The 26,546-nt window shown below is 43.4% G+C and overlaps 1 protein-coding gene across 3 annotated transcripts; it reads right to left on the bottom strand.

The window, feature by feature from the left end:
- Positions 1–1,454: 1,454 nt before the first annotated feature.
- OPRM1 (opioid receptor mu 1) lies at positions 1,455–26,546 on the bottom strand. 3 transcript variants are annotated; one of them, XM_083495953.1, is made up of 5 exons: positions 25,735–26,537; positions 13,900–14,252; positions 12,026–12,135; positions 11,615–11,754; positions 1,455–6,559 (listed from the first exon to the last, which is right to left on the bottom strand). In XM_083495953.1, the coding sequence occupies exons 1-5, from the start codon at positions 25,950–25,952 to the stop codon at positions 6,286–6,288; spliced, it is 1,095 nt and encodes a 364-aa protein (XP_083352079.1). In that variant the 5' UTR covers positions 25,953–26,537; the 3' UTR covers positions 1,455–6,285. The 3 variants fall into 3 exon arrangements, with proteins under 3 accessions (XP_083352079.1, XP_083352080.1, XP_083352078.1); XM_083495954.1 differs by lacking the exon at positions 12,026–12,135 and having other exon boundaries at positions 6,372–6,559; positions 25,735–26,546; XM_083495952.1 differs by having other exon boundaries at positions 6,372–6,559; positions 11,615–12,135; positions 25,735–26,541.

Here is a 26,546-nt window from a genome sequence, read left to right as displayed (position 1 = left end):
GGGTTTTTGAAAATGGCACACAAGCGCAACCTGCTGGGTTTTCATGGTACTACAAGGACTTGTTAGAGTATATTTTCCTTTTTGTTCCTGTTTTGTATTATGGATGCATTTATTTGATCAACTGAAGATGCCTTGGCCAGAGGGCAGAATATAATTTACTTATATTTGCATAAGTAATGGGTTTCGCCTATCCATGTCACACTGAAGCAAAGAGATGCAGCTGTTTCCTAGCTCTTTGTAAGCACTTGGACTAAAAGCTTTATTGAACTGTGCTGATATGTGCTTAGAGGCAGAGACCCACCACAATGCAGAGCAATAACTCCTAACCCTTAGAGTCATGGTTCAGTTCCAGCCATGACTTGCCATGCCCTAGGCATAATTTCTCACATACAAACAACCCTTGTTAAAAATAAATTTCACGTAAAGGTGCTGGATTTCTTTTCTAGATGAGTGCTATGGCTAGCTGGCTGGTGTTTGTTTTTGTTTTGTGCTAATTCATAAACTAGCAAAGCACCCATGAGAGTGATGGGCTGGTTCTCTGACAGATTGTCCTGAGGAAGAGACCTCTCTCTTCCTCCTTTATTCTCACCACATATTTAAAGCGCTAGGATATCACTTTAAACAGTCATGGCTTTCCCCAAAGATGTTTTTTAAAGAAGTGGTTTAATGACCGCCTCTTTCAGCGGGTCTGGGAAGGCTCCCTCACAGAGGGAAGCATTCACCACCCCGCAGAGCCCATCGCCCAGTCCTTCCCGGCTTGCTTTTATCAGCCAGGATGGGCAAGGATCAAGGAGACAGGTGGTCAGTTTCACTTGTCCAAGCAGCCTGTCCACATCCTCAGAGGTAACAGATTGGAATTGATCCCATGTAACAGGACCAGACAGAACTCTAGTACTCTCCCGCCCTGGCCCTGCTCCCACGGTGGAGTCTACCTCCTTCTGAATCTGAGCAATTTTATCTGCAAAAAACTTTGCAAAAGCATTGCAGGAGATCTTGGGGTCCCTACCAGGCCCCGGTGGTACAGGTGGTTCCGATAGATTACGAACCACCTGAAAAAGTCTCCTGCTGCTGTTTTCTGCAGATGCAATGGAGGAGGTGAAGAAGGCCCTCTTCGCCATCGCCATTGCCACTTGGTCTATTACTTTTTTACTTCTGAATAGACATGCATAGGAGTCTTCTGTAAATATATTTGTGCTACTGACTGTACAACTCCAATGGACTGACCCAAGAGAGAGTGGAAGGGAGGGTCTCTGACCTTGTTTGGCAGCTGGACCTGGGGTGTGGGCCGTGGAGAGATGGGCCCACACAAGAAGTGCTGTGTCTCCATGGAGAGCCACGCAGCGATGGCTGATTTCCTGACCACCCGCCCTCCCCTTCTGCTGCTTGTTTCCACCAGCTTCACCTGATGTACACCACACATAAATGAAAAAAAGTTTGATTCAGATTTTTCTTTATTAATGCATTGGGGGCAAAGAAGTCAGGTCACAATTTGTTGTAACACATTTACAAAGAATATTCATGCCTTCTCAGAAAAGCACAGTTCAGCAGTGTTGGTTTATGCTTTGATACGAGGTCTCCCCATCATCACTTTCAGCAAGATACATTGAATAATGTACTGAAAACAGTTCCGATATTGCACACAAACAGATATTTCAAATTCTTGTGCTTGACTAACCCATGGAGAGAGGTTGTGATGTTCAGAGACATCGTTCTACTCCTGGCATAAAAGAAATAATGGTTTGACGTAACCGAGAGGATGTGGGAGAGCTCTTGAATGCAGTAACCTCTGAGCTCTGCTTTAATTATGTTTTATTCAAGAGGTTCATAATGGACATGGAGTATTGAAGTGCTGAGTGTAGATCAGTAACGTTACTTGTGTTGTTTAGACAAGTTGGCTGCTGGGGCTACTCTTGTGTTCAGTTTTTCATCTGATAACAAGTAAGATGCTTCCAATAATAATGTAACATCCTTGCAAGAGTCACTGGGCTTTTCTTTAGAATTTAGGAGCCTTAAGATCAGCCTTACCCAACATGGTGACCTCCAAATGTTGTTGGATGACAACTCCCAGTAGCCTCAGCCAGAATGAGTCAGTGATGATGGGAGTTTTACTCCAAAACATCTGGGGGACACCAGATATGGGGAAGCTGCTTAAGACAATGGCCAACTGCTGCCTAGAAAACAGTTGGACTTGCAAACAACCTGGTCAGAGTTATATCTATGGTTTGCTAGTTCAGTCTCCAGGCCAAAGACTGGTGCTGGTTTGCATGTTTGTTTCCTGACTTTCTGGAGTAAAGAAAGTGCTTTGTCCCTTTTACTATTAGTACTGAAACTTGTCTTTTCCCACCTGTAGAGCCCTATCCCCTAACTGTAAGAAACTGGGCCTGGTTTGCATTGTAGATGCTAGGACTCTTCCTTCCCATATATCAGGAATTGGCTTAACTAGGGTGAACCAGCTCACATCTGTGCAAGGAAAACTTTTACATGTTGATTTTCAAAAGCCAGATTTGAGGATGCAGATGCATACTGTGCTGGGCGCTTTACAAACATACTTAAATTAGTTTTAATCCAGGGACTGACTTGCCTGGATTCTATCTGCGAGGGATTGCAATGTTTCAGTAGCTCTAATTAGGAGGCCAAGAGTGATGTGTAAAACAATTTACAGAGAGATCAGCAGCAGCCTAGTTCACATCAGCTGTATACACAACTGGTTTGCTGTACAGTATTTGTTTGTTATTATCCTGCCTTTCCACCAGATGGTGCCCAGGCAGTCTCCTTGTTGCTGATGGCTGCCCTTTGCTCGCATACTTTGCTGTTAGGAATATAGGAACATAGGAATATAGGAACATATTTAGTCAGTCAATTGGTCCATCAAGTACAATATTGCCTACACTGCCTGGCAACAGCTCTCCATGGTTTCAGGAAGGAGGCAGGTCTACCTGGAAATATCTGGGAGCTTCTGCATGCAATGCCACTAAGCTACAAACCTTCATATTGTTTGATATTTTATGGAAAATCACATTTTGTCCAATGCATCGCTGAACAAGTGACCTTGGACTTCTTCTTGGCATAAATGGAAAAAGTTCTTCTGAAGCTCTTCTGCTAAGAGGACTGCCATTTTTTAATTTATTTATTTTTGCTTGCTCTGACCTGGCCTAACCATCAGTCTTGGGGCTAATCCAGATCTTAACCTGAGCAAAATTATTTTCTTTCTGATTGAGAATGCTCTTTCCTGATCTTGGATTGGTGCTCAATCCAATACCTAGGATCCTATGGACTCTTGGTCCAGAGCCTGCACACCTGTCCCAAAACAGGTCCATTCCTGTGAATTGCTCTTTGGTGTTAGGCACAAATCACACTTTGCAGGACAAATGGTTTGTTGTCCCCAATGAACACCTGGGATGCTTGAAGAGGAGGAATGGTGTCTGTAAACATGCAGTTGACATTCACCATGGCCAAACCATAACTTTTGCATTTGTGTGTCCCTGTGTGCTTATTATAGCCACATGCCCCCACTGTTAAATAAATGTTCTCAATAGGACCTTCATAAACATGGACCTTGGTCTCCATTTTAATTTTGCTTTCTGGGATTCATCCAGACAGTTCCTCACTTAGCATGCTCCTCAACAATCTACTTTATTACTAGGTAGCATGCTGTTTTCGCAAAATCTTTCCCAGCTTTCTTTGATGCTGCTGCTTGCGACAGCAATACGCCCCAGTGAGGACACCCCGCACAGAGAAAATGCAGAGATTTGTAGGCAGTTGAGAGCCTTTCCTTCTTGATCTACAATCTAGATGAACCAATACTGAGTGGTAAAGGATGAAGCCTTGTGTTGTACATATTAACACACTTGTATGCATAGGCAGGCCTTTTGTTGGGGGTTGGGAGAACCTCAGTTTGCTGTGTATTTTTATTGATTTTTATTAATTTAGTGGGGGTAGCTGCCCCTCCTGGCCCCCCCGGCTATGGCCATGTGCAGAGGTGACAGAAAACACTATAGAATTAACTGTTGCCTTGATGGGTGGGTTTTAGGCCAGTATATCTAAATAATGCATTATCCCAGAGTAATAAAATAAAATAAAATTGGGAATCTCTAAGTTATTGACCTACTTCCTGTTGAAGACACTCCCCCCCCCATTTCTTTCTCCCTCCACCCTTCCTTAGATTTTACCACTCTTTTCTCTCTTTCTTCCTTTGAAGGTTGATTTGAGCCTAGTAGCTTTGATGGTTGGTTAGGTGGGTAACTTCTAAAAATGAAAGGTTGGGATGGTGTTCAGCTAAGTTTCAGTCTTAGCGGACCCACTGAAATTTCAGTGGGTTTACGCTGAGTAAAACTCAATTCAACATCAGTAAGAGCCAGTGGTTGGGGGAATGATTTGGTGCAATGCATTATTTTGTGTCAAAATCGGGAAACAGTTAATAACATCAACCTTCATGATACATTTCAAAAAAACTGGTTCACCAAAGGCTGAAGCTAGCAAAAAGCATGATTTCAAAAGAGAATTGAGATGCAAGAGAAAAATAAGGCACTTTTTCATACATGTTTTTACATAATCATGTACACATGGATACAAAAAGCTAAGGTAACTTGATCTCACTTTAAAAGTAACTGAATTTCATCATCTCAGTCAAGATGAAGAGTAGACTTCCTTTTTTACACACTAAGCAGATACCACTTCCACAACTGAGCAGAGCAGCAATGAAAATGCAGTGGCAGAAATTTTTAAAAAGAAACCATGGATATGATTTTTCTTTTTTAATGCACACAAATTCATCAAAGTGCTTTTTGCTTCCTGGGTAATTTTTGACCATTTAATTACAGCACACATTAAACAGCAAGTAGAAAATGATATAGAACTACAAATTATCTAGACAATTATTACTGTTGCTTATTCTGGAGATTAGATTTTTTTTTCTTTTTACAGAGTATGCTTTTGTAAGCTGTGAATTATTTTTGCTGCTATCATATAACAGAGGAGCAGATGATGGCATTGGTAACAGAACAAAAAACCTTATATAATATGACTGCCCATCTTTTAATTTTAAACAAAATCAATAATTTCCTGCTACATAAGTAGTAAATCAATTTTAAGTATATTAGAAATGCTCAACTACTTTACAGGTGTAGTTATTCACACACACAAACAATTATTTTATGCACATGTAATAATATATGGATATAATTTATTTCCTAATCTATCACTGAATATACAAGTATTGACTATGGTATATTACAATATTTACAGTTGTCTTCTGTTTTTATACATACATTCAGCAACAACACAAAAGCTTTTCCACACTCCATCTGCTGCCTCACTCCATAATTTTGCACTTCAAATATTTGTAAATGTGTAAAGAAGGAGATTGTTTTTCCAAGTCAGCACAGAATATAGATGAAGAATCTTCTTTGGATGAAATCTTAGTGAAATGGAGGACTTCAACAGATGAGGGTTACAACCTCCACTAACACTCAGAGGTAGCTTTGATCAGTCTTGTTACTGCAGCTAGCTTGAAAATCATTTTTTCTCACTGAGAATGATATGTTGGAAATAATTGTATTGGGGGGGGGGGAGAGAATCTGCTCAACTAAACACATATAGATAAAAATGACCTATTTCAAGTCCTATGCAAATGCATTGGCTATATACCTTATTTTTCTGTGTATAAGATGCCCCCTACTTTTGGGGACTCCAATTTAAGAAAATGGGGTGAGATGGCTCAGAGTTTTTTGGGGGAGGATTGCCAAAGTTGTTGAGCCATGAAAATCACTCACCCGACGCTGAAATCTCATGCATCACAGAAGAAAACAAGCGTCAGCCCATTCGCCGCCAGCAGACACCAATTGCACACAGAGTTGCCACAGCAGCGGCCAATCCACAGCAGCCCTTGTCACAGCCACCAATCAGCCACCCAACTGCCGCCGCCACAGCCAATCCTAAGCAGCCTTTGCAGCAGCCACTAATCACCCACCCAATCGCCGCTGACAAGTTCCTGCTTGCAGCTGCAACCAATTGCCCATCCCGCATATGCACTATCCGTGTATAAGACGCCCCCCCCCAATTTTTAACATTATTTTAGAGTAAAAAAACCCTCGTCTTATACACGGAAAAGTACGGTACTTCTGAGTGATAATCTCCACTGGATTCCCTTTTCCCATACCTCTGATCCTTTTAGGGAGTGGAGTAGGGGGCAGATGGGATTACTCTGGCATTGAGCCACTGCAGTTTGAGTCTGGTTTCAGGTAAGGCTGTCTAATCTCAGAATCATGTTCTGTGTGGCTCGATTTCTCAGTACCGTAGATGAGTGCAAAGTTCCCATTTGGTCAGACTCTCTTTTGAAGTTATTTGTGCAATGGGATTTTGCCACAGGGGCAAATCATTCTGATGGATACTATATGCAGGCACTTGCCTTGGGGCGAGGCGGGCAAGAGAGAGCATCAGTCTCCTCCATATCCCCCACCACACTAATAGCACAGCCACCCAGTGGCACTGGTTTGGGGTTGCTACACGGCAGGGGGCCCTGTCACGGCAGAGGTGTGGCTTCAGCTTCCAGAAGTTCCAACTGAAAGGAAAGAAATACAGTGAGAGAGAAAAGAAATGAGCTAATTTGTCCACCCTGCTGCTTGCAAATGATGCTGGGCGAATTTGCTCAGCATGAGCCATCCCTTTCTCAGGGGGCAAATCTGAGCGGAGCCATTTTGAGGTGGTAGGAATACCCTTTCACATGACAACATGGAACAACAAAGTCTGAGGAACCCAGGCTGGTTCCAGTGTAAACCTTGATGCTTCATCTCTGCAATACATGCAATGTATCTGATACATCACTAATTTATTTTCTTAGAATAAGTAACCCAATCTGAGGCAATATATGGCTTGGTAGGAGACCCAAGCTTCAAATTCCATTCACTCCCCTGGTAGTCATGGAGAAGCCATAATCTTGCAACCTCAGTTACTCCTGTGTAAATGGTAATCAGCCTGCCTCTCTGGACTCCTTTTGATACTGGATGAGCTAAAAATTGCACAACAGTATATGAGTGTAAAATACAGAACTGCAGGATGGAAAATAGAAGCAGTGGACATGGACACTTCTCCTGACTGGGGTGGGGCTGCTTCTCAGTGGTGAGGCATCAGCTTTGCATGCAGAAGGTCACAGGTTTAAGCCCTAACATCTCTAGGTAGGTCTGGGAGAGCCTTTTCTGATATCTTGGAAAGTGGTGACAGTCAGCATGGACAATATTCAGTTGGATGGACACAAGTGGCCTGACTCATTCTAAGGCAGCATCCCATGTTGCACTTCCCTCAAAAGACTCTACTGCCCCATAGGCTTGGAACTGTCTCTCAGATCAGCTGGGTGATGCCATTTCTCTCTCTTACCTCAAAACCTTTCTAAAAGCCCATCTGGTTGGAACTGACCTATTATCCCAGAAAGGAGGTGGGCAGTTGCAAGATTAAAGGAGAAAATATCGGAAGGTGCACACAAAGAAACATATTTGCTTTTCAGGTTTCAAGTTAATAACCACTAGTAGAACCACAATGTTTATGAAGTTGTCAAAATGGATCTGCTTCTTAAATTCATAGTGTGGATCCCTTTTAAATGTTGAGATTCCCACCCCACTCCAACACACACTGTGCACCCCCCACAACTTCTCACTAGGGATGGAAGGAGCTGTCAGTTTTTGTTCTTAGTTTCCAATCCTAAATTCAGTTCCCACATTTCTGCAGCAATTTGCGAGTTTTGGTTTTTAAAGTTTCAGTTCTCATATTGTTTCAGAAAGTGTGGATTTGTTTCTCAGTGTGAACTGAATCAAATTCCGCCACCATTCCTCCTTCTCACCCGTGCAAACCTCCCCTCTCACCAGTTGCCAACATTTCACACTCCATTCATTGTTTCTAACATTATCTTCGCTTTCTCTAGCAACATGCCAACATGAGAGTGATTTGTGGGGAAAGTTCATTTGTAGATCCATTTGGACTTTGAAACTGAGATGGCAGTTCCCTTTATGACAAGCTCTTGGTCAACTGTCCAGTGTCTGCCTTGTGGGTTCATGTTACCAAACTTGTAGTTGAGAACTTCAGAAGAGTCATAATAATGAAATATTCTACCCAGAGGATTGGGGCATGCTGGGCACAGCTTCATCTTGATGTCTTCTCCGAGTTGAACAAAGTTTCATTAACCTACACCAACTGAAGATTTGGACCTACACAACCCAGACTATATAGAATATAAAAATACAACACACACTACGTTACATAACATATCAAACACAGAGTACAATTGTTCCTTTGCTTCAATGGGTCCTTTGTAGACTGCATTAATAGATGTTCTCTTTTCTGTAGCCACTGATGAAAAACTATTGTTTGAAACCTGACCCTATTTTTGAATGTAATGTTATTTACAGTAATGTCTTAAACAACAATCCTATCCTCAGGCCACTAAAATCCAGTTGATTTCAGTAGTATTTAAGCATTTTTTGTTTATGACTGCAGACTCACATTGCTACTACTAAGTAAAAACACCCCCATCACTTTTAAGGTTTTATTTTTAAAGTTGAAATGTTGGGAAAACAAACAAATTCAACAAAAATACGAGGTAGTTCTCATTTCCTCCTTCACCTGCTAGAGGGCCATGGAACAGTTTTGAAAATGAGTCATATAAATAAGAGGTATAGCAAGCGGAAAGGAAATGATCCCAGAATGTCCCTACACACAATGGGTTCCTTTTAAATTTTGGAGCATTCTGAAGAGCTGCAGTCCTATGGGCGTGTGTGCCATTCACAAGATTTAGCATGCATCTGTAGCTTTGGGAAGCAGTACGGTCTGTTTCAGAGCTGTTCTGTATCTTTCCAATTCAACTCATTAATTGGGACCAAATTCCATCTGCTAACAATAAAGCTTCCCTGGCCTCACTTTCACTATAATGGGGAATCTGAAAATAGTGATTCTTTTCTTTTTCACAGAACTAGATGAAATTTGCAGGAATAGCAGCCCTGTCCCCCCATTGGATCACACCTGCCAAATTGTAGGCAGATATATGCAGGGGATTTGCATGCAGGGTACCTTTGAAATTTGATATTAAAAAGGAAAAAGAAAATATTTTTCATTTTGTTCCAGAATTGGATAGAATTTGCAGGTATTATCACCTCCTCTGATGGGGTGCAGCCTGCACATTTCAGAATGATAGTTGCAGTGGTTCTCCCAAACACTTGAAACTAGCCTGCTGCCCTCAGGTGCAGTGAAGAACACTATCCCATTGCCAGTATTGAAATAAGAACTGGCTGTCAGACCAGTCAGTTTCTGTACATGGAATTGGGGGTTGTTGCCATCCCACCACTTGCCTCAGATACTAAAATGCCTTGGGCAAAATCTCCTGGCTAAAATAAATCTTGGAAAGGATGCACATGTGGCATTTTTGGACTGATGCAGTAGGACACGGGCCTTGAACCTGAATCTCAGAACTACTTCAAATGAAGAATGCGAAGAGAAATGGAAAGTTGGAGAGCTGAATTAGAGTAGTGGGAGGACTCAGTTTAATTCCTTGTTCAGCCATGAAACTCATGGAGTCACCTTGGACTGGTTCCCTATCATGCCATCCAGCCAAACCTACCTCACTTGTTGTGGTGAGGATTAAATTGCAGCAGGGAAGGGGAGAACCACACATACTCACCTGAACTCTGTGGTTATGAATGTTATAGATAAGAATGAAATTTTACAATATTGACAAGTGCCTACAGGTCGCCATTTCAAGGCAAGGTTCAAGAAACCACACACAAATTGGGAGGACTTCATAAATATTCCTAGATTTTTCATCTAAGTGGGTCTTTTCTTAGAAACAGGCACATAAATTCCTTTAATTTCCCAATTTTAGAGTACTTCTGTTAGACAAGGGCACTCAAAGTTCCTGTTGAAACATTAAGGCATTTAGGAGGCCTCCGTAAGCTTACCATATCTCCATACCAATATTAGTAGTGTGACCCCTTTCCCCATCCTCAGAGTCATCGAATTTCAGTTCAGCCACAATGCTCGTCTCAAGATAATGAAGTAACACTTTTAAATGATCTTGATATCTTTGCTTGCTACTTAGAGTTGGTAACTACACTTCAGGTAAATTCTGAGCAGGCCTTGATTGGAGAGATTTTACAGCTTTAGATCTGGGGACCCAAACCAGCTTGCAAAAGGAGCATCTATTCCCTTCTCCTGCTGCTCTTCACCAACAGCAACCTTGTTAACTGTCTGATCAGCTGTCCCTTATTTCTGCAATGATTTCTCCACCGCCATTGCAAATGCCCACCATGCATGCACAATGAAAATCTGTCATGGAGCCCCAGAAATGTGGTCTGTGGTGGAGGACAAAGGGGAGAAATTACTAAGAAGAGGAAGAGAGCCACCATGGAGGATAAAGAAGAAATATGCAAAAGGGCCAGACTTGGAGAAAGGGTTGTTTGAACAATTCTGAAAGTAGGGGGTCTGTGTATCACATGAGTGGTTGATAGCTGTGGTGGGAATCAACCCTGGCAGTTACTCTTTACAAAATGAAGGTGAAACAAACCTGTAATTTGGGTAGTTCACAGGGCTAGGATATTGGGGCAAGTACTGTTGGGCACCGACAGATGCTGGATACTAGACCTCTTTCCTGGACCTGCTGCCCCCTCCCCATGGTGTTGCTCCCTCTTCAATTGTCCCCTCTAAGCTTATGAGCAGTGGCTGGAGCAAAGAGAAGAAAGAGCATCCTTCAAGTGCCTTTTCTTTCCCTCTGAACATTTTTGTGGATTGTGCCCAAGGAGCACAACAGAGGGCATCTTTCCCAAGAACACCCTTCCCCAAGACACACGCACACACACATGCCCCTGGAATGAGCACTGGGAATACCTCTACTGAATAAATTGTGAATACTCAACAGAAGATCAGGGGCTTGTGAGTTCAGCCCAACCGAGCTTGCTCACAAAAACACCTCCCCATTGTGAATTTCCATATGACCCATTGCAAAATAGATAGCTATTTCAAGGTGAGATCACAACCAAATAAATCTATGGGTTACTTGTTCACAAAAGCCATGGTAGGAAAATGGATCATCAGGGTCTGCTCATGTAGTATGAATCATAGTGATGCAGACATGTCTAAAAGTATTGACTGAAAATCTATTGCTTGCCAATCAGAAGTCTAAAGAAGGAGGGCTATCAAGGGCCCTGAGGGCTGGCAGTAAGGCCAGGTGCTAGAAGGGCTGATAGACCTTAGTTACATTGATTCTGACTGGGTACAAGGCAGTTCTTAAAATATATACAGTTCTAGAATGTTAAGCAATAGCAAACATTCTGTTGCTTCAAAAACTATGAAAGCATCTTCTCCTTTCTCAGCTATGGAATAAATATCACAATGATACACAGACAAGGGCCTGGCCATGCAAGGTACATCTGGGAGCTCTCTAGTTTCCCAAAACCCAATTGGGACTGATGGTGCCTGGAGTCATCATTCCATGACTCCCCAGTTAGGGAAGATAAATCAAAAAGAGTGGCACATCTTCCCGAAGCTACACATCAGTAAAGACTGTAATTTCAGAATTCATGTCATCTCCAGGAGGGATTCCCGAATCCAGAGATGGCATCTCCACTGCTAGTCATACCTGCTGGTTAGTCCTATCCACCGTGTTGGCGGTGGAGGCATGCTCGCGAGTGTTTTGTCGGACGTGGGTGGAGTTTTGTTGCTCCATGGTTGAAGCTGTGGGGATGCAGAACTCTCTGAAACACCTTTTGAAGTTCTCATCTAGAAAGGCATAAAGGACGGGATTAAGGCAGCTGTTTGTGTACCCTAAAGCAATACAGAAGTGCCAGGAGACGGTCTGGAAAGTAGTTTCTGGGATATGGATCAAGGCTTTAATGATAACGTAAATATGGATGGGGGTCCAGCAGACGATGAAGACAGCCACAACCACGAGGACCATCCTGGTGATCCTTCTAAGATTCCTGTCCTTCTCCTTGGAGCCAGAGAGCATTCGGACACTCTTCAGGCGTAAAATCATGAGCCCATAGCATACCGTGATAATTAGGACAGGCATGATGAAGGCAAAGATGAAAACACAGATTTTCAGCAAGTTCTCCCAATACCATGCTGGGTGAGAGAATATAAGTGTGCAATCAACAGATCCTAGGAGGAAAAGAAAAAGAAAGAAATGAGGTTTGAGAGAATTATTTATTTACATTTAATCCTGTTCTTCCTCTTGCCCCCTCCATCCAAGGCCATAACTATATTCTACTGTGGTGTGAGCCTGTAAGAAAACTCACTGACTTTTGTGTGATGTTTACAACATAGAATTTTTAGGGGGGGGGGAGATTCAGTGTTCAAAAGATCAATAAGGGCAGGGCCACACATACAAGTCCCACTCCAAATGCCCCTATGTATGTCTGCCTGTTCAATCCCTGAACTTCTCATGTTGACTGGGAGTTGTCTGCAGAAGTTTTATTCATGTTTGCTTGAAAATGAGCAGAACCCTCTGCATAATCAGGGACCTTGATAAAGTGCTTCTGTGCAAGGAAAATATCCCTGAATAGAGTCTTGTTGGCTTAAATTAGCCTATTTTCCATATAAAAGCATTTCTCTAAAAAGAGAAAATAGGAGGTAAGATTCACATAACTAGGCTTCCTTAAGCTGACCAGCAATAGTTTTGGGCAAAAAGCATCACTTTGACTGTTAGATAGCTTAGTGGAACTCATAGCTGTCTCCTTGCTTCCTTCCTTCCTTCTTTCCAGTTAGGAGCAAAAGAAAGTCGGAGATAATTTACTATTTAATAACAAAAAGTGTCGTTCACTGCTATTAGAAAAAAATCACATTAAATATCTTGCTTTTTCATTCCCTGTTATAAGTAGCTATCTAATTCTAAAATAATCTAAATATAAAAGTGTGCCTTTAAATCACAGTGCCACCACTTAAATTGGGTCTCCAGCACTAAATGAACCACAACTTATATACATTAACTTGGGAGCAAGTCCCACTGGAATGGTCCGGCTCACTTTATAGTAGACAAGATATAATTCCATTCTTAGCTGATTAGTTTATTGATTAACAGCAAAACCTTCTTTTTACTTATGTAGATGTAATTCCCACTGTCTTATAAGGGGATTACTCCCAGGAAAGTGGGTGCAGGATTGTATCCTAAACTGCTTAGTTACTATGGGTTACATAAAAAAAGATAGATGTAGCCAAAAAATAAAAATAAAATGTAGATGCACTACTTCTAAATGAGGCTCCCTTTATGCAACCATAATGTTCTTTGCAGCTTCTAGAAATTCTTCTTTCTACCCACATAATCACAGTTTGATGGAAGTGTGTGAAGAACCAACAAACCTTCAACAACTCTATTTTGCATTGTACTTGTGGACTGGCTTGTTCTTTGCCAGAGTGTCGGCCTCTGTTTTTAGGTAAACATTATTTCTTATTAGGTATTAAAATATCCTATTTTGATGCATTCCCAGTAATCACTGTGACTCATGTTTTATGTATGTGCATACCAAATTTCCTACTTCTGGGTGTTCTGGGAGTACCTTAATGTTTAGCAGGGTATCATTCCTCTCTTTCTTGATATTAATTTGCAAATGTCCTCCCTTTAAGATCCAGTTCCCATTTCCATAATCAGTGTGTCTCAATGTGTGAACCAAATGTCTGATTTTTCACTCGAGTGGAAGTATCACCATTTGGGGGTGGATGCCTTTTGAGTCCCCCATTTGAGTGTGAGGTATAGAAAAGTCCCTTTTTCATTGTAAATTACACATGCTACTAAATTTTCTGACTTTCACTGGAAGGTAACCTAGAAATTTGATTTCTGCCTGAGTTTCTCTCTCCTTCATTCCCTGCCTTCCTGCCACTGCTGAAATAACTGAGCATCTGGAAATGGTGTGTGAAATCCTTACTCACCATTGCTCTCTTTGGTGGTTGCCATCACCATAACTGGGATGCCGATGGCTGAAGAAACAATCCAGTTACAGACGTTGACAATTTTGGCATTTCTGGGGGTGCGGAAATCCAGAGCCTTGACTGGGTGGCAAACTGCTATGTAGCGATCCACACTCATTGTGCAGAGAGTGAAAATGCTTGTGAACATGTTGTAGTAATCTATGGAGATAACAATCTTACAAATGGCGGTACCAAACGGCCATGTTCCCAGGAGGTAATTCACACTTTGGAATGGCAGCGTACTTGTTGCCAAGGCATCTGCCAGGGCAAGGTTGAAAATATAGATGTTGGTAGCAGTCTTCATTTTGGTATATCTAAGAAAGTCAACAAAGCAGAGGAATGAAAAGCTATAGCAAGATCAAACACAGTTATAACCAGACTAGTGTCTGATTTGAGGACTAGGGATTAAGAATATTGTATTTTTGTGCCTTGGTCCAGCAATATGGTACAGAAAGAATTTTCGGGGGGTGGGGGACTCAGTATCAAGCTTATCTGTAGATATTTTATCCCTAATTCCCATTTTTCTCCTTGATCTTGATGAGAAGCATGCTATTTCCCCCCACCTGTTCTAGTAGTAGAAATATAAACATTTCTCATAGATTATATACATAATTAGATAAATAATTTTATGCACATATTTTGTACCTATTCATTATGGGTTTCCTACAGGAATAAGCACATAAACAGATACATACAATAATGTATATAACTGTATATAAATACTTATTTATTAATACTTATAAAACAATGTTCTTACAGAGAGGAGAGCGGAACTCTCCATCATGCCATTGGAAAGCTATTCTAGGCAGGGTGAGAATGTCCCTCCTGTATTGGAGTTGTGCTCTGTCCTGTTCTTCTTGTGGGCCACTTAATTGAGGTGGTGAGCAAGGTGTCTATTTCACAGCATCTTACCCAATGAGAACCAAAGTGATTTTAGATCTCTTCTATGGACACAGCCCCAAAGCTCTGCTTCACTCATTGTAGTTGGGATGCTCTTAAGTATCAATGACATAAACTCCTGTTTCTGCCACTACAGCTAAAGCAGTCCCATAGGACAAGGCTGCCCGTTCCACTGAACAGAATTCAACTGAGGTACTTGGGTTTAGGTGCCCTGTATGCTGCCAAAGAGCAGCAAATAAATGTCTACCACAAAGTGTCATTGAACCCAACTCAAAGGGCAAAGGGGTCTGCAAGAAAGGCACTTGATGCCTGCATTTTGAGATATCTAAGAGAGATCAAAAGCAGGAAGGCATGGCTTAAGCGGAGATGTACTCTGGCTGGTTGCATAAATTCACTTTATGTGCTTACTGTCCTGCACCTGGCAATAGTCACATGGATTTTCACAGCTTTAGCATCCACACAGGCCTTTTTATATGTGAAGAGACTGAAAAATAAAATGAGTATTAAAGAAAATGCACTAACTCATAACATGGTTAGCACAACCCTTGTCCAGAGCCTTTATCAATAGCCTTAATGGAGGGGGGGGGTCTCACTGAGGACATTCCCCTTCTCAAACCTGAGATCAGCGTGAAGATAGTAGGGTTGTGTGAGCATAAGGACAGCTCTTTTTCAAGCTAGGGCTCTGATGCTGACTCAATCCCATCTAAATCCCATTTTTGAAAGAAACCCCTTTCTCTGTCTCCCTAAATTTATGGTGCCTTTTTGCATATGTGCTCCTGCTGTGGCAGAATATCCTGGAGTGTATTCCCTTAAGTCACTAGAATTAAATTATAAGTCGCCCCACTTGACTATGCTACCTGCTTGATATTCAAAGGCTGCAATCCTATCCCTGTGACTAGTTATTTGCTAAGCCAAACAGGCCAGACCCTGTTACTCTTGACTTATACTGTATGTCCACACAATTCATAAACCAACCTGAATTCATAAACTGTGCTAATGATATTCCTGAGGAAAAGAAGCAGGCATACCAATGTTTCTCTGGAAAGGTCTCTTCTATCTGATGCTGCAGTACTGGTACCCATTATAAATTGCTGCCCTGGGCAACCATCTATGCAGCTATTGGGAAATCTGGTTAAGAAATATGTGCTGTCCAGCTACTCAAATAGTATCATTTACATTTTTATTAACCTCCTTCTTCATTTTCTCCCTATTACATTTTATATTCTTAGGTTAGGCCATGTTGCATTTTGTCCTATCTTTATGATGAAGTTGTCTCATTTTTCCACACCTATAAAGAATAGCATATTTCTCCATTTAAGAAAGATGATTTCCTGTTTGCGAGGGCAGTGTTTACATTGCTCCTTTATTGTTATCGAGTGAGAATAGGACAGATAAGGAGCCATATTCAAGATGGAATATGTAATACGCACCTCCAGAGTTTTTCTATGATTAAAGTTATTTTCGCTTTGACACTTTCTCATAATTTTGTTTCATGGTTTTTATTACATATTTATGACAGGAGCCAAAGCTAAATGAAAAAAGAGGCGATACCAAGCATTTTATTTGTATTTCTTTATTGCAATCCTAGCAGTACAACTCGAGATACTTGGCAGAAGATCTATTATTTTCCTTCCAATATAAACTCATAAGATGCTCCCAATTCTCTTTTATTTGCCTTCCCCAGATGGCTGCTAATATCTTTTCCAAATGAAATTTCTCTTAAGCAATGTTAACATTCAGGTACATAAGCAACGCCAGCAAGTGGCTGCGCTAAGGCTTTTGACCATTAAGGGCAGAATTACACTTAGTAGGGCTTGGAAGCCAGGATGGATTGAGAAGTCCTGCTGCAACTGAAAGCTTTAAGAGATGTCACTAGTCAATGTAGACAGTCAGGATGAGGCAGGAGATGGCTTGATTAACTGGCTACAGTAAGGTCTGTGTTTGTATTCCATGCTAAAAAATCAATCTACAACAAGATCTGTATAAATGATGCATGCTAGTTTATATTTTCTTATCTTGTATCATCTTTTTTGCTGCTTCTACCCATTTTGAGGGGCAAAGATCTAGACAGGCATTGAAGCCTCATCCTTAGCTACTAAAAGTGTTGCTTCACTCCTTCCAACTTCTGAGACTGACAGCACAATTCTCTTCATGCTATTTAGAAGGAAACCCCATGGAATTAAATGGGGTGCCCCACAGGTGTGAGTATAGAATGGAATTGCCCCCTCGGTTTCTCACTGTGAAGCTCAAAAGGCTTAAAGATTACATTTTAAAAAGGGAGGGAGGGAGTAGTAGTAATCGTAGTAGTAGTAGTAGTAGTAATAATAATAATAATAATAATAATAATAATAATTATTATTATTATTATTATACCCCACCCATCTGCCTGGGTTTCCTCAGCCACTCTTCTAACACTAGAAGGGAATTTCTCAAGGATTCCAGAACTTGACATTATTTGGCATTTAACCCCAACTTCTTGAATTTTGAACATTGTCACATTTTTTTTTTTGCATTTGAAAATGTTGCAATATAATAGATACCCCTGGTTCTACTGCTGTGGAATCTCTGCATGTTTACCTATGAAAGGTGTGCGAAATGCTACCCTACTCCACTTCTTTCCATCTCATTGTTGTAGCTCTGACCTTGGTCATTGGGCAGCTGATCATATGAGACAAAGAGTGCCTTTTGGTTTGGGTATCAGTTATAACAAGACATCAAGGAGCACCTGTCCCAGTTTTGCAAAACTAGTGCCTAGAATAGCACTTCCCAAACTCGGGTCTCCAGCTGTTTTTGGACTACAGTTCCCAACATCCCTGACCAATGGTCTTGCTAGCTAGGGATGATGGGAGTTGTAGTCCAAAACCAGTTGGAGACTCAAGTTTGGGAAACACTGGCCTAGAAGCTATGGGATAAGGTTAAAAAAGTTGAATCCTGACAAGAAAGACATGATGCTATCAAGAGCAAGATCCTAGGCTCTTGAGTGAGGGTTTGTAATAGGAAGTATGGTAATCATCCTTTGCAGACATAGTGCTCAATCAGAGCTGATTGCTATAATAATAATAATAATAATAATAATAATAATAATAATAATAATAATAATTTATTTCTACCCCGCCCTTCTGGCTGGGTTTCCCCAGCCACTCTGTTCTGATCTTTTGTTCTGATTTGTGGCTGAAGAGTGGGCTTTCCCTTGGGAAGGAGTGGGGGAAGGGGAAAACCACTCAGACCCATGCTTTCTAGGCATGGCAAATGGAATTGTGGGCGACCCGTGAGATTGACTGCTTCAAAATGTGCTTTACATGGGATTGTCCTTGGAGACACATTGCAAGTGGTTTTTGCTTGCCTCCTGAAAATATTAAGTGGTGACAACATATTTAGCCAATTCTGCACCAAGCTAAATTGGCTACCTTGAAAGCACTTCTTGGCCTGGGCTGGAAGTGACAAACCAGAGTCTTTAATTTCCTGAATGAGCCCCTGCACTGACTGATTAGGGACTGCATTTAACTCACTGTATGAGTTAAAACATCCCTGCATAGACTAGAGCCTTTGCCACAATAGCTTAGAATTACCTCCCCAATGAGGTCAGAATCCACTCTTCCCTCACAGCCGTCTTGGAGAGACTGCAAAATCATGGAGGTTTTTGGGCTGCTGCAGCAGTTGGTAGGTTGCCCAGATTTCAGCTCACAATCATTGAGTTTTGATTTGTATTTTACTTTGGGTGTTTTGTGTTTAATTATTGTTTTAAAAATGCTTTCTTACATTTTCTTAGAGCTGCGTGAAAGTGCTATACAAATATTTTAAATAAACTGACAATTCATTTTCTACCTTAGCAGCAGACTAAGAAAACCAAACATTTCATCTGAAAGAAAATCGCTCAAAGATGTTATTTTTAACTATACATGTTTTAAATGGTGCTTTTAGCAAACTTTACTGAAGACAATATGACTGATTACATCCATAGCAACTAATGCAACATTCCAGTGATTCTCAGTACGCAGCACTGCCTGGTCCACTTCATATGTGTAAAAGGCTGCTATCATTTTGACTGAAAGCTCCATCCTAAAAATACTCATTGGAAACAGACTGCGTAGCCCCCAATGCAGCTGTTCAAACACTTTGATTCTACTTCTGTTTAGATCTAGCTCATGGCCTCTCTTCCTTGACCCTCCCATACAGCAAACAGGCTTATGGGGCAGGGGGGGGTACACTTGGCATTAATGACAGCTTCCCTCCAAAGCCTAGATAAATGTTTATTACAATGAAAAAACCTGCAATCCCTGGCCACCTCACCGTGCTAAAGTAAGCTCAAAAATGCACCCCATCCAATTTCTAAAGCATTTCTAATGTGCCTTGAAGATGGAGCATTAAAACCGAAGCCTCCTTTTCAGAGGAAGAAAGCTTCTGGGAAACCGAAGGACAATTTTTTGGCACCAACGCTAGACATGACAGGAGAGCATGCAAATCATTTGCTTTGTGCTTGAGATCATTTTAATGGATTTGCAAAAGCAACATATTGCATCCAGATGAATGTTCCTGGCAGAACTATTTCCAGGCCTCTTGATATCGTACTACTCTGACATTCTGGTTTCTTTTTCAGGTCTTTGTTTACAGATCACAATAACTGTGCAGTCTCAAACAAAGAATGTCTCTAGGAAACAGGCCCAAGTGCACCTAGTAGTTAAATGCCAAGAAGGTAAATGGAAAGATCAAACAATCCCTCCGTCTGTTAGGGTAAAAGAAGTGCTGGCCCTCAAACTCTGTTATCAGGTCATATAATCAAAGTATGTAAATACTTTTGCAAAGCTTATACAAAGAAAGCCACCTGCTCTCCTGGAAGGGTGTGTGTGGATCAACCAGGCCAGGTTCAAGGTTAGTGTACTAAGCCCTGAATAACTTAGGCCCAGAAAACCTTAATGACCTCTTTACCCTGTATACCCCAAGTCAAGATCATTGAAGGGGAAATCAACATTGTGGGTGTTGATCTATGGAACTCCCTCTCACAATAAGTTAGATAAGCACCGCCCCTACTGAGTTTCAGGGGCCTGGCCAAAATGGCCACTGACCGGACCTCACTGTGAGTGGCAGTTGCGGCCCACCGCAGCACCTCCACTTTGCCCCACTGCACTGTGACATTTTCCTGGCTGTTATCATGTCTCCTCGGCCGCCGCAGAGGCTCATGGGTTCCCACCAGGCCCGCTATTCAAACTGGCCAGTCTGTGGCAGCCAAGGGGGCATGGCTAGGGGAGCAGAAATGGAGCAAGCAGGCTTCACTCAGGTTCGCCTAGGGGCCGGATATGGCCCTCCAAGCCTCTTTACCTGGCCGTAAGGACCCTCTCTAGGGCACCCTGTCCCCAGCCACCCCCATCTGTCCAGGCCACTCCTCAGGCCTGTTTTGCAATCTCCAAGAGTGTTTTTTGCCTGGCTGCCATAAGGCCATGAACTCTGCTAATGCCTCTCATGCGCTTGGATGAAAGAGGATGTGTAAGTGTGTATAGAAATTAGCCTGCTGTACAAAGGTAAACATTTACCATCCATGGCTCCACCCAGTGGCAAGTGGCCCCCAGGAGGTTGCCTAGAACAGTGTTTCCCAACCTTTTTTGGGCAAAGGCACACTTGTTTGATGAAAAAAATCTCGCGGCACACCACCATTACAGCCCCGTGACGTCAGCGCGCAGCGTCACGCCGGGAGGGACGCACGAAAGTGAAAGTTTTCAATTTTTTTCCCTCCCCCTTGCCGGGGAACCTCCAAGCTTTGGGGGTGGGGGGGGAGGAGGCAGCAAAGCGAGGGACTGAGGGATGGCGGCAGCTGAGGCGGCGGCGGCTGTTGTGGTGGTGGCGGCGATAGCGGGCGGAGGAGGGGGCGGCGGCGGGGCCGAGGTGGCCGGCGGCGGCGGCGGGTGGAGCAGGAGGGCGGCCGAGGGCGGTGAGGGAGTAGGGTTGCCCGGGGCTTGAGGAGCTGTCGCCGGGAGTTGCTGCTGCTGTTGTTGCTGCTGCTGCCCGGACATGCCGGCCTCCTCCTCGTCCGCTGTCTCGTGCTCCTCCCTTTTGCACGCGCTGCCCCGCCGCCGCCCCATTGGCTGGGTCCTGTCAGCTGATCCTGTGTTATTTCCTGTGTGTGTGTGTGAGGGGAGAATGGAGAGAGAAACCTCGGCACCACCACCGCGGAGCCGCCCCCGGCTCGACGCGGATCCTCGCCGCCGCCGCCTCACACCGCCCGACTCACCCGCCTCCCTCCCACGGCACACCAGCCAACGTCTCACGGCACACTAGTGTGCCACGGAACACCGGTTGGGAAACACTGGCCTAGAAGGTAATGTGGCCCTTTATCTGAAGAAGGTTCCCCACTCCTGATCAAGAACAGAAGAAGTGTCTCTCAGGATCCAACCAAAGGCTTATTGTATCTGTTCACAGTAGCCCATCAGATAAGAAGCTCATGAGTAGAAGATGAGATCAATAGTCTTTCTCCACTGTTGTTTCACAGTAAGTAGCACTGAGTGGTATGCTGAATACAAACCTAGAGGTGGTTTAGCCATTGTGACTGTATAGCCTTGTCCTTCATGAATTTGTCTAATCCCCCTTTAAAGTCATCTCAATTGGTGGCCATTAGCACATCAGTAAATACCACCATTTAACAATGCCCTGAGTAAATTCCAGCCCATGATTTAGGGAGGCTGACTGGACTTGTATGCTCTTCTTTCTCAGATGTTTTGAGCATTCTTGGATTAAACAAATCCTTTCAGTCATTGTATTAACCTAAAATAATTGCCTGTATGGATCTAAAATAATCTACCAGAATGGAAGCATTCTGCATATACTTCCTTTTATGCAGGGTCCTCACTCTCTGCAATTTTCAGGCAGGGTGGTCTTTGTATAGCTGCAGACATAAATTGGGATACCCAATTTCTACCTGTTGCAATAATGACTTAATTCTTTGCATTGCGGCGGCAGGGAGTGTAATCAAACATGACTCATAATCAAAATTTCAGGAAGTGAAAAACACTTTGGGGACTGTAACTCTATCCACGTTTATGCAGACACAAGGCTTACTCAAATCCAGTCAATGGCAGTAAGAAGTGTTTCTTCTGATTGACAGTCTTTACGTCTAGCATGCCATTATTATTCTATAGAACTGTTCACAGTACCAAGAGAAAGTGAGTTCCCCATGGTCATTCATACTCAAAGTACACATGTTCCTCCACTTGATCCACATTTTCTTTTTTAAAAAAGTAAAAAGCAGTTGTGGGAGACTGGTATTTTTATCAGAGCACCAACAGAAGGGAGCTAATCCATTCTGCTTCACTCTTACCTCTCCTTATGCCACTTTCCCTAATCTCATGTTGATTTTCTCTCCAGAATGGGAGACCTGCAGGTCCCAATATATTTGTTCCCACAGGTGCGAAAGCTACTGGGGTGGGAATCAATGAACAAATGCTTAAAAAGTAGGAGTTATACAGTCACCCACTCAAGATTGTCTCTTCCAGCAGATACTTTGCTTTATTTCATATTTTTTTAAAGGAACAATGTCTGGATTATGCATTGTCACACTATGCCTGCTACTTTTTAAATGTTCTGTAAAAACAATTAAAAATTAGATTTACCAAAAAATGGGGGGGGGGATGGTACATGTGAATGAGTATCACATGTAATTTGAGCCTTAGAGAATTTCATAGCCAAGTATAGACTGAAATGCACATTCCTCACACCAGAATTCATCTACTCTTTCCTTTTGGCCCCAAAAGGATGCCTGTTACTTTTGGTTTTTTGTGTGTTCAGTATTGAGGTTGCTGCTGCTGTGCTTCTCAAGGAGCCTCCTAGAGTTCAGATCCACTGCTGTCAATGAAAATGTTGCTCTTGGTCATTGTGGGGTATGGAGTGGGAAACCATTCATCAGCTCAAATACACACCCACACATACCCTTCCTCCAAAGACCTTTCGGTAGCTCACAATGTTTCTTCTATTTTATTGTCATAACAAGGCCAACTAGTTACCTCAATGGCTTAGTGGAGATTTGAATTGGATCCCCCTGGCACTCTAACCACTGTTGAAAAAGCAATTAAGTCATTATGCAATGATGAGAAGGAAGGAAATGCATTTCAATAATTAGTCTTATAGCAGTGTGGGACTGTGGATTCAACTCCTGGAGGTTCAGTGGGAGCCCCATACATGCTGTCCTGAGTCCCATAAAGGAAGAACAGGAGATGAACGAAAGAGCAATGACATTCTAAATGCATCTACGAAGAAGGAAGCCAATTGAGTCAAGTAGGGCTTACTCCCAGGCAGATGGAAATAGCATTGCAAAGAGACAGAGAAAGCAGATTTCTTATTGCTGCTGCTGAAATAAACAGCAGATGTTGCTGAAATAAACAGTAGATAATCATTGTCAAAGGTGGTGTTGCTTCTCAGTCACAATCCCTACTTGTGCAACCTGAGTTAGCTCAGTTCTTAACCAAAGGATGAAATAATAATAATAAAAAAGGCAATACAGGTCAGCCTGCAAGGAGTTCATAGCGCTGTATAAGTAACAACATGCACCACTCCTTCCCACTAAGAGCAGACATAGGTGGTGAATGCAGGGCTGGTGTCCAGTGTTAGCATGGCTGGACAGCTGCTGAGGATGACCCAGCAAAGAGTTCCCTAACAAGAGCTTCCCTGAACCTATTCCTCTTCCTGTTTGATCACTCACCTCTCTGGTTCAACCAATGGTGGTGGTGGGGAGGAGCAGTCGATGCCACTGTCTGCTTGCACATTGGCTCTCTGCCTGTCAAGCAAGCGGGTCACCACAATGATGAAGAGGATGGGGACAGCAGTAGGAGCAGCTGGTGATAATGGTGGTGAGGAGGTAGGCTCCCTGAGTGTGGGGGAGAGCACAGTTTTGCCTAAGGCCCCTCTAGAACCCGAAGGGTGATGCTGGTGTTATGTAGTCAAAACTGGGCCATTGAGAGAAAAAGAGGGTGGTAAGCTTTGGAAAACTCTGAGGTTTGTTGAAATAGAATGTCAACACACGGACCCAAGGGTTGGGGACACACACACCCCAACAAAAAGAAATTAAATTCAGTTGCCAATGAATTTTGAGTGTCAGCTGGAAAAAAGAGGCTGACTTCAGCTGCTTATTGCTTATATAGTTTCCCAGGGAAGTAAGTTAAGGGAACTTTTGAGAGGGGTACACTGCAAGATTTTGTTACAGGTGCTACTAAATCTTAAAATATGACTGAATACCTTTATTACTTGCAAATTAAGATTTTGCTTCTTTAGGCTTTTGTCCATCCCAGGTGGAATTTTTCAGATAAATAAACTGGTTTCCGCCCCCCTTCCAATGTTGTCTCAGAAGCAGCCGTTTCCACCTGTTGTTATCAATCGTTTCAATAGATGGTGCTGTGTTCTTTTAGATATTGATTGTAATCTTGTTTCTCCTAAATGTTAGCCGGGTGCTAGGAGCAAATTTGATTGCTGTCCTACCTGGCATTCATTAAAGAAATCTAATTTCACAAAGGCAACAAGAAAACCCATTCCACATACAGAAGAGTGTTGTGTCGCCCCCCCCACCCCCAAATGGGCAACAAATCTCTTTGCAGTAAACTTGCATCTGACAGAAGTATTTCTGTGGAAGAATATTGCACAACATTTCTTTGGAAGAGGAGCTTACTTGCCCAGAAAATGCAAACCTTTAAATGGGGGTGGGTGGGTTTCAGATCTTTTCACAACTGAAATAAAGTGGGAACATTTTGGTATGAAAGTCAGTAGGGGGGATATGACCATTAAATTCTGTTATTTTTTCTGAAAGGATTGTTGGCATTCATCTCTGTATAAGTGATTTATTAGTTGGGAGGCAGGCAAAAGAGTACAGTCATGTATTTCTAAGACAGCAAACCTGGCCATAGAAGGCACTGCTTTTGAGCTACTTGTGAAGGGGTTATTGTTTTGTTCTTTTCTCTCTCCATGGATATAGGAAGAGCTATGACCTAAAGTTTTTTTCCTATCTAATACATATATTAAACTTTTCACCTGTAAAAATTCATATTGTCACTCAAGAAGAATTTCTTCTCTTTTTAAAAATAAAGTCTTATCACCTGACCACCACTCCAACTCCAAACCGATTTACTTGCACAATCAGGCATGCTCCCTGTTACAACTTTCTTTTTCCAGTTACACACTTCTTCTTGCTGCCAGCACAGAGTCTTCAGAACTGCCATTCATATCAGTCCTGAGGCATCAAAATAAGAGGCAATGACTGCATCTCTTCTCAACATGATTCCCCACCACCACCAGCAAAGTCCCATGAATACATTTCCTCCTGAGGGAAGAGGCATCAACATGGTGGCAGTGGTAAGCATAGCCAGGGATTGGTGAGAATGAGAAGTGCCATGGCACCATGGGCACCAATTGGTTTACTGCAGTTTGGTCCACCTTAAATGTGTCCAACAAATATCTCCTTTTGTGAACTGTGCAAAGGGGTTTCTGCAGAAAATGGGTCCCACATGAAAAAGAATCCCTGGTTTTGGAAGGTCTTCCAAAGAGCACCTCCCAGCCAAACCTTTAGGTCTGCCTTCCCCAACCTGGTGCCCCCTCTGAGACTACAATTCCCATCAACCCCAGCCAGCAGGGTTGGGGAAGGCAGATTTAGGGTTCTCAAGGGCACACTTATGTTCTCCGGGTCTTTCCTGACCAAAGAAAAAGAACTGCATTTCTCCTGGCTGCACCTTCTTGAAGGAGCACCCTGAAAATGACCAGGGAACCACCTCCCTTTCCAGTCTCCATGATGGGGTGGTGGGGAGAGCCATCGCCCCGAAAGTTGCCCCAGCCCCCCGCCCCTCCTTGCCTATTTGCACGAATGGCCCTTTCGCTGGAACTCAGGAAGCACCCCGCCACCGCCTCCCCGCGAGACCCGCTTCCTCTTACCGGATGATGACATACATGACCAAGAAGTTGCCGAAGAGTCCCACCACGCACACGACGGAGTAGAGAACCATGATGACGATGGCCGTGACCATGGAAGGGCTGACGCCGTGGGCAGAGCACAGGCTGCCTCCGTTTGCCTCCAGGCTGCTGTTGGGGCCGCCACAGGATAATAGCTGGGTGCTGTTGGGCTCGCTCTGGTTCCAGGGTTCGCCCCCCATGGTCCCGGCCAGCGGCCGCCCGACCACAACGAGGCTCCAAGGGACTGCGTGCGCTGTCCTTGGTGCTGACCGGACAGCCTCAGGGCAAATTCCCCTTTGCAGTGCAGGAGGGCGGGACCCCTGCCGCCGTCGAAGGCTGCCCCAGACGCAGGAGAGAGAAGGAGGGAGACGGACCAGTGGGTTACACCTCCCAGCTAAGCCAGTGGCGAAGCGGGAGACGAAAGAAGCGCTGCCTTCTGCTCTGAGCTGCCGCCGCTTCCTTCGACAGGAGCGCACGGAGCAAAAGGGCCGGAGAGCGCAGAGGAGTCACCAAGGAGCCCGGGACGAAGGAAGCAATCCAAAAGCTTGCGCTCCCTCCCTCCAGATGTGCGCGCGCTCCCGCAACCGCACACATGTGCGCTCCCACAGCTGGCTCTGACACACGCGCGCTCACCTGTGCCAGGGGGATGGCTAAGCATGGGGAGGAGGAGCCTCCAGCTGATGGGACGAGGAGGCGGGGAGGGACTCTTTTTAACCCAACCTGCACAGAGGCAGGAGCGCTTGAGATCAGGCGGTCCCGCTTCGCGAGCGAGCTGTGGCGCTCTCCTCACCCCC

The sequence above is a fragment of the Podarcis liolepis genome (genome assembly GCF_965112155.1).
Source record: "Podarcis liolepis genome assembly, chromosome: 3".
Classification (NCBI taxonomy): Eukaryota; Metazoa; Chordata; class Lepidosauria; order Squamata; family Lacertidae; genus Podarcis; species Podarcis liolepis.
This window is presented reverse-complemented; position numbering and strand designations above follow the sequence as displayed.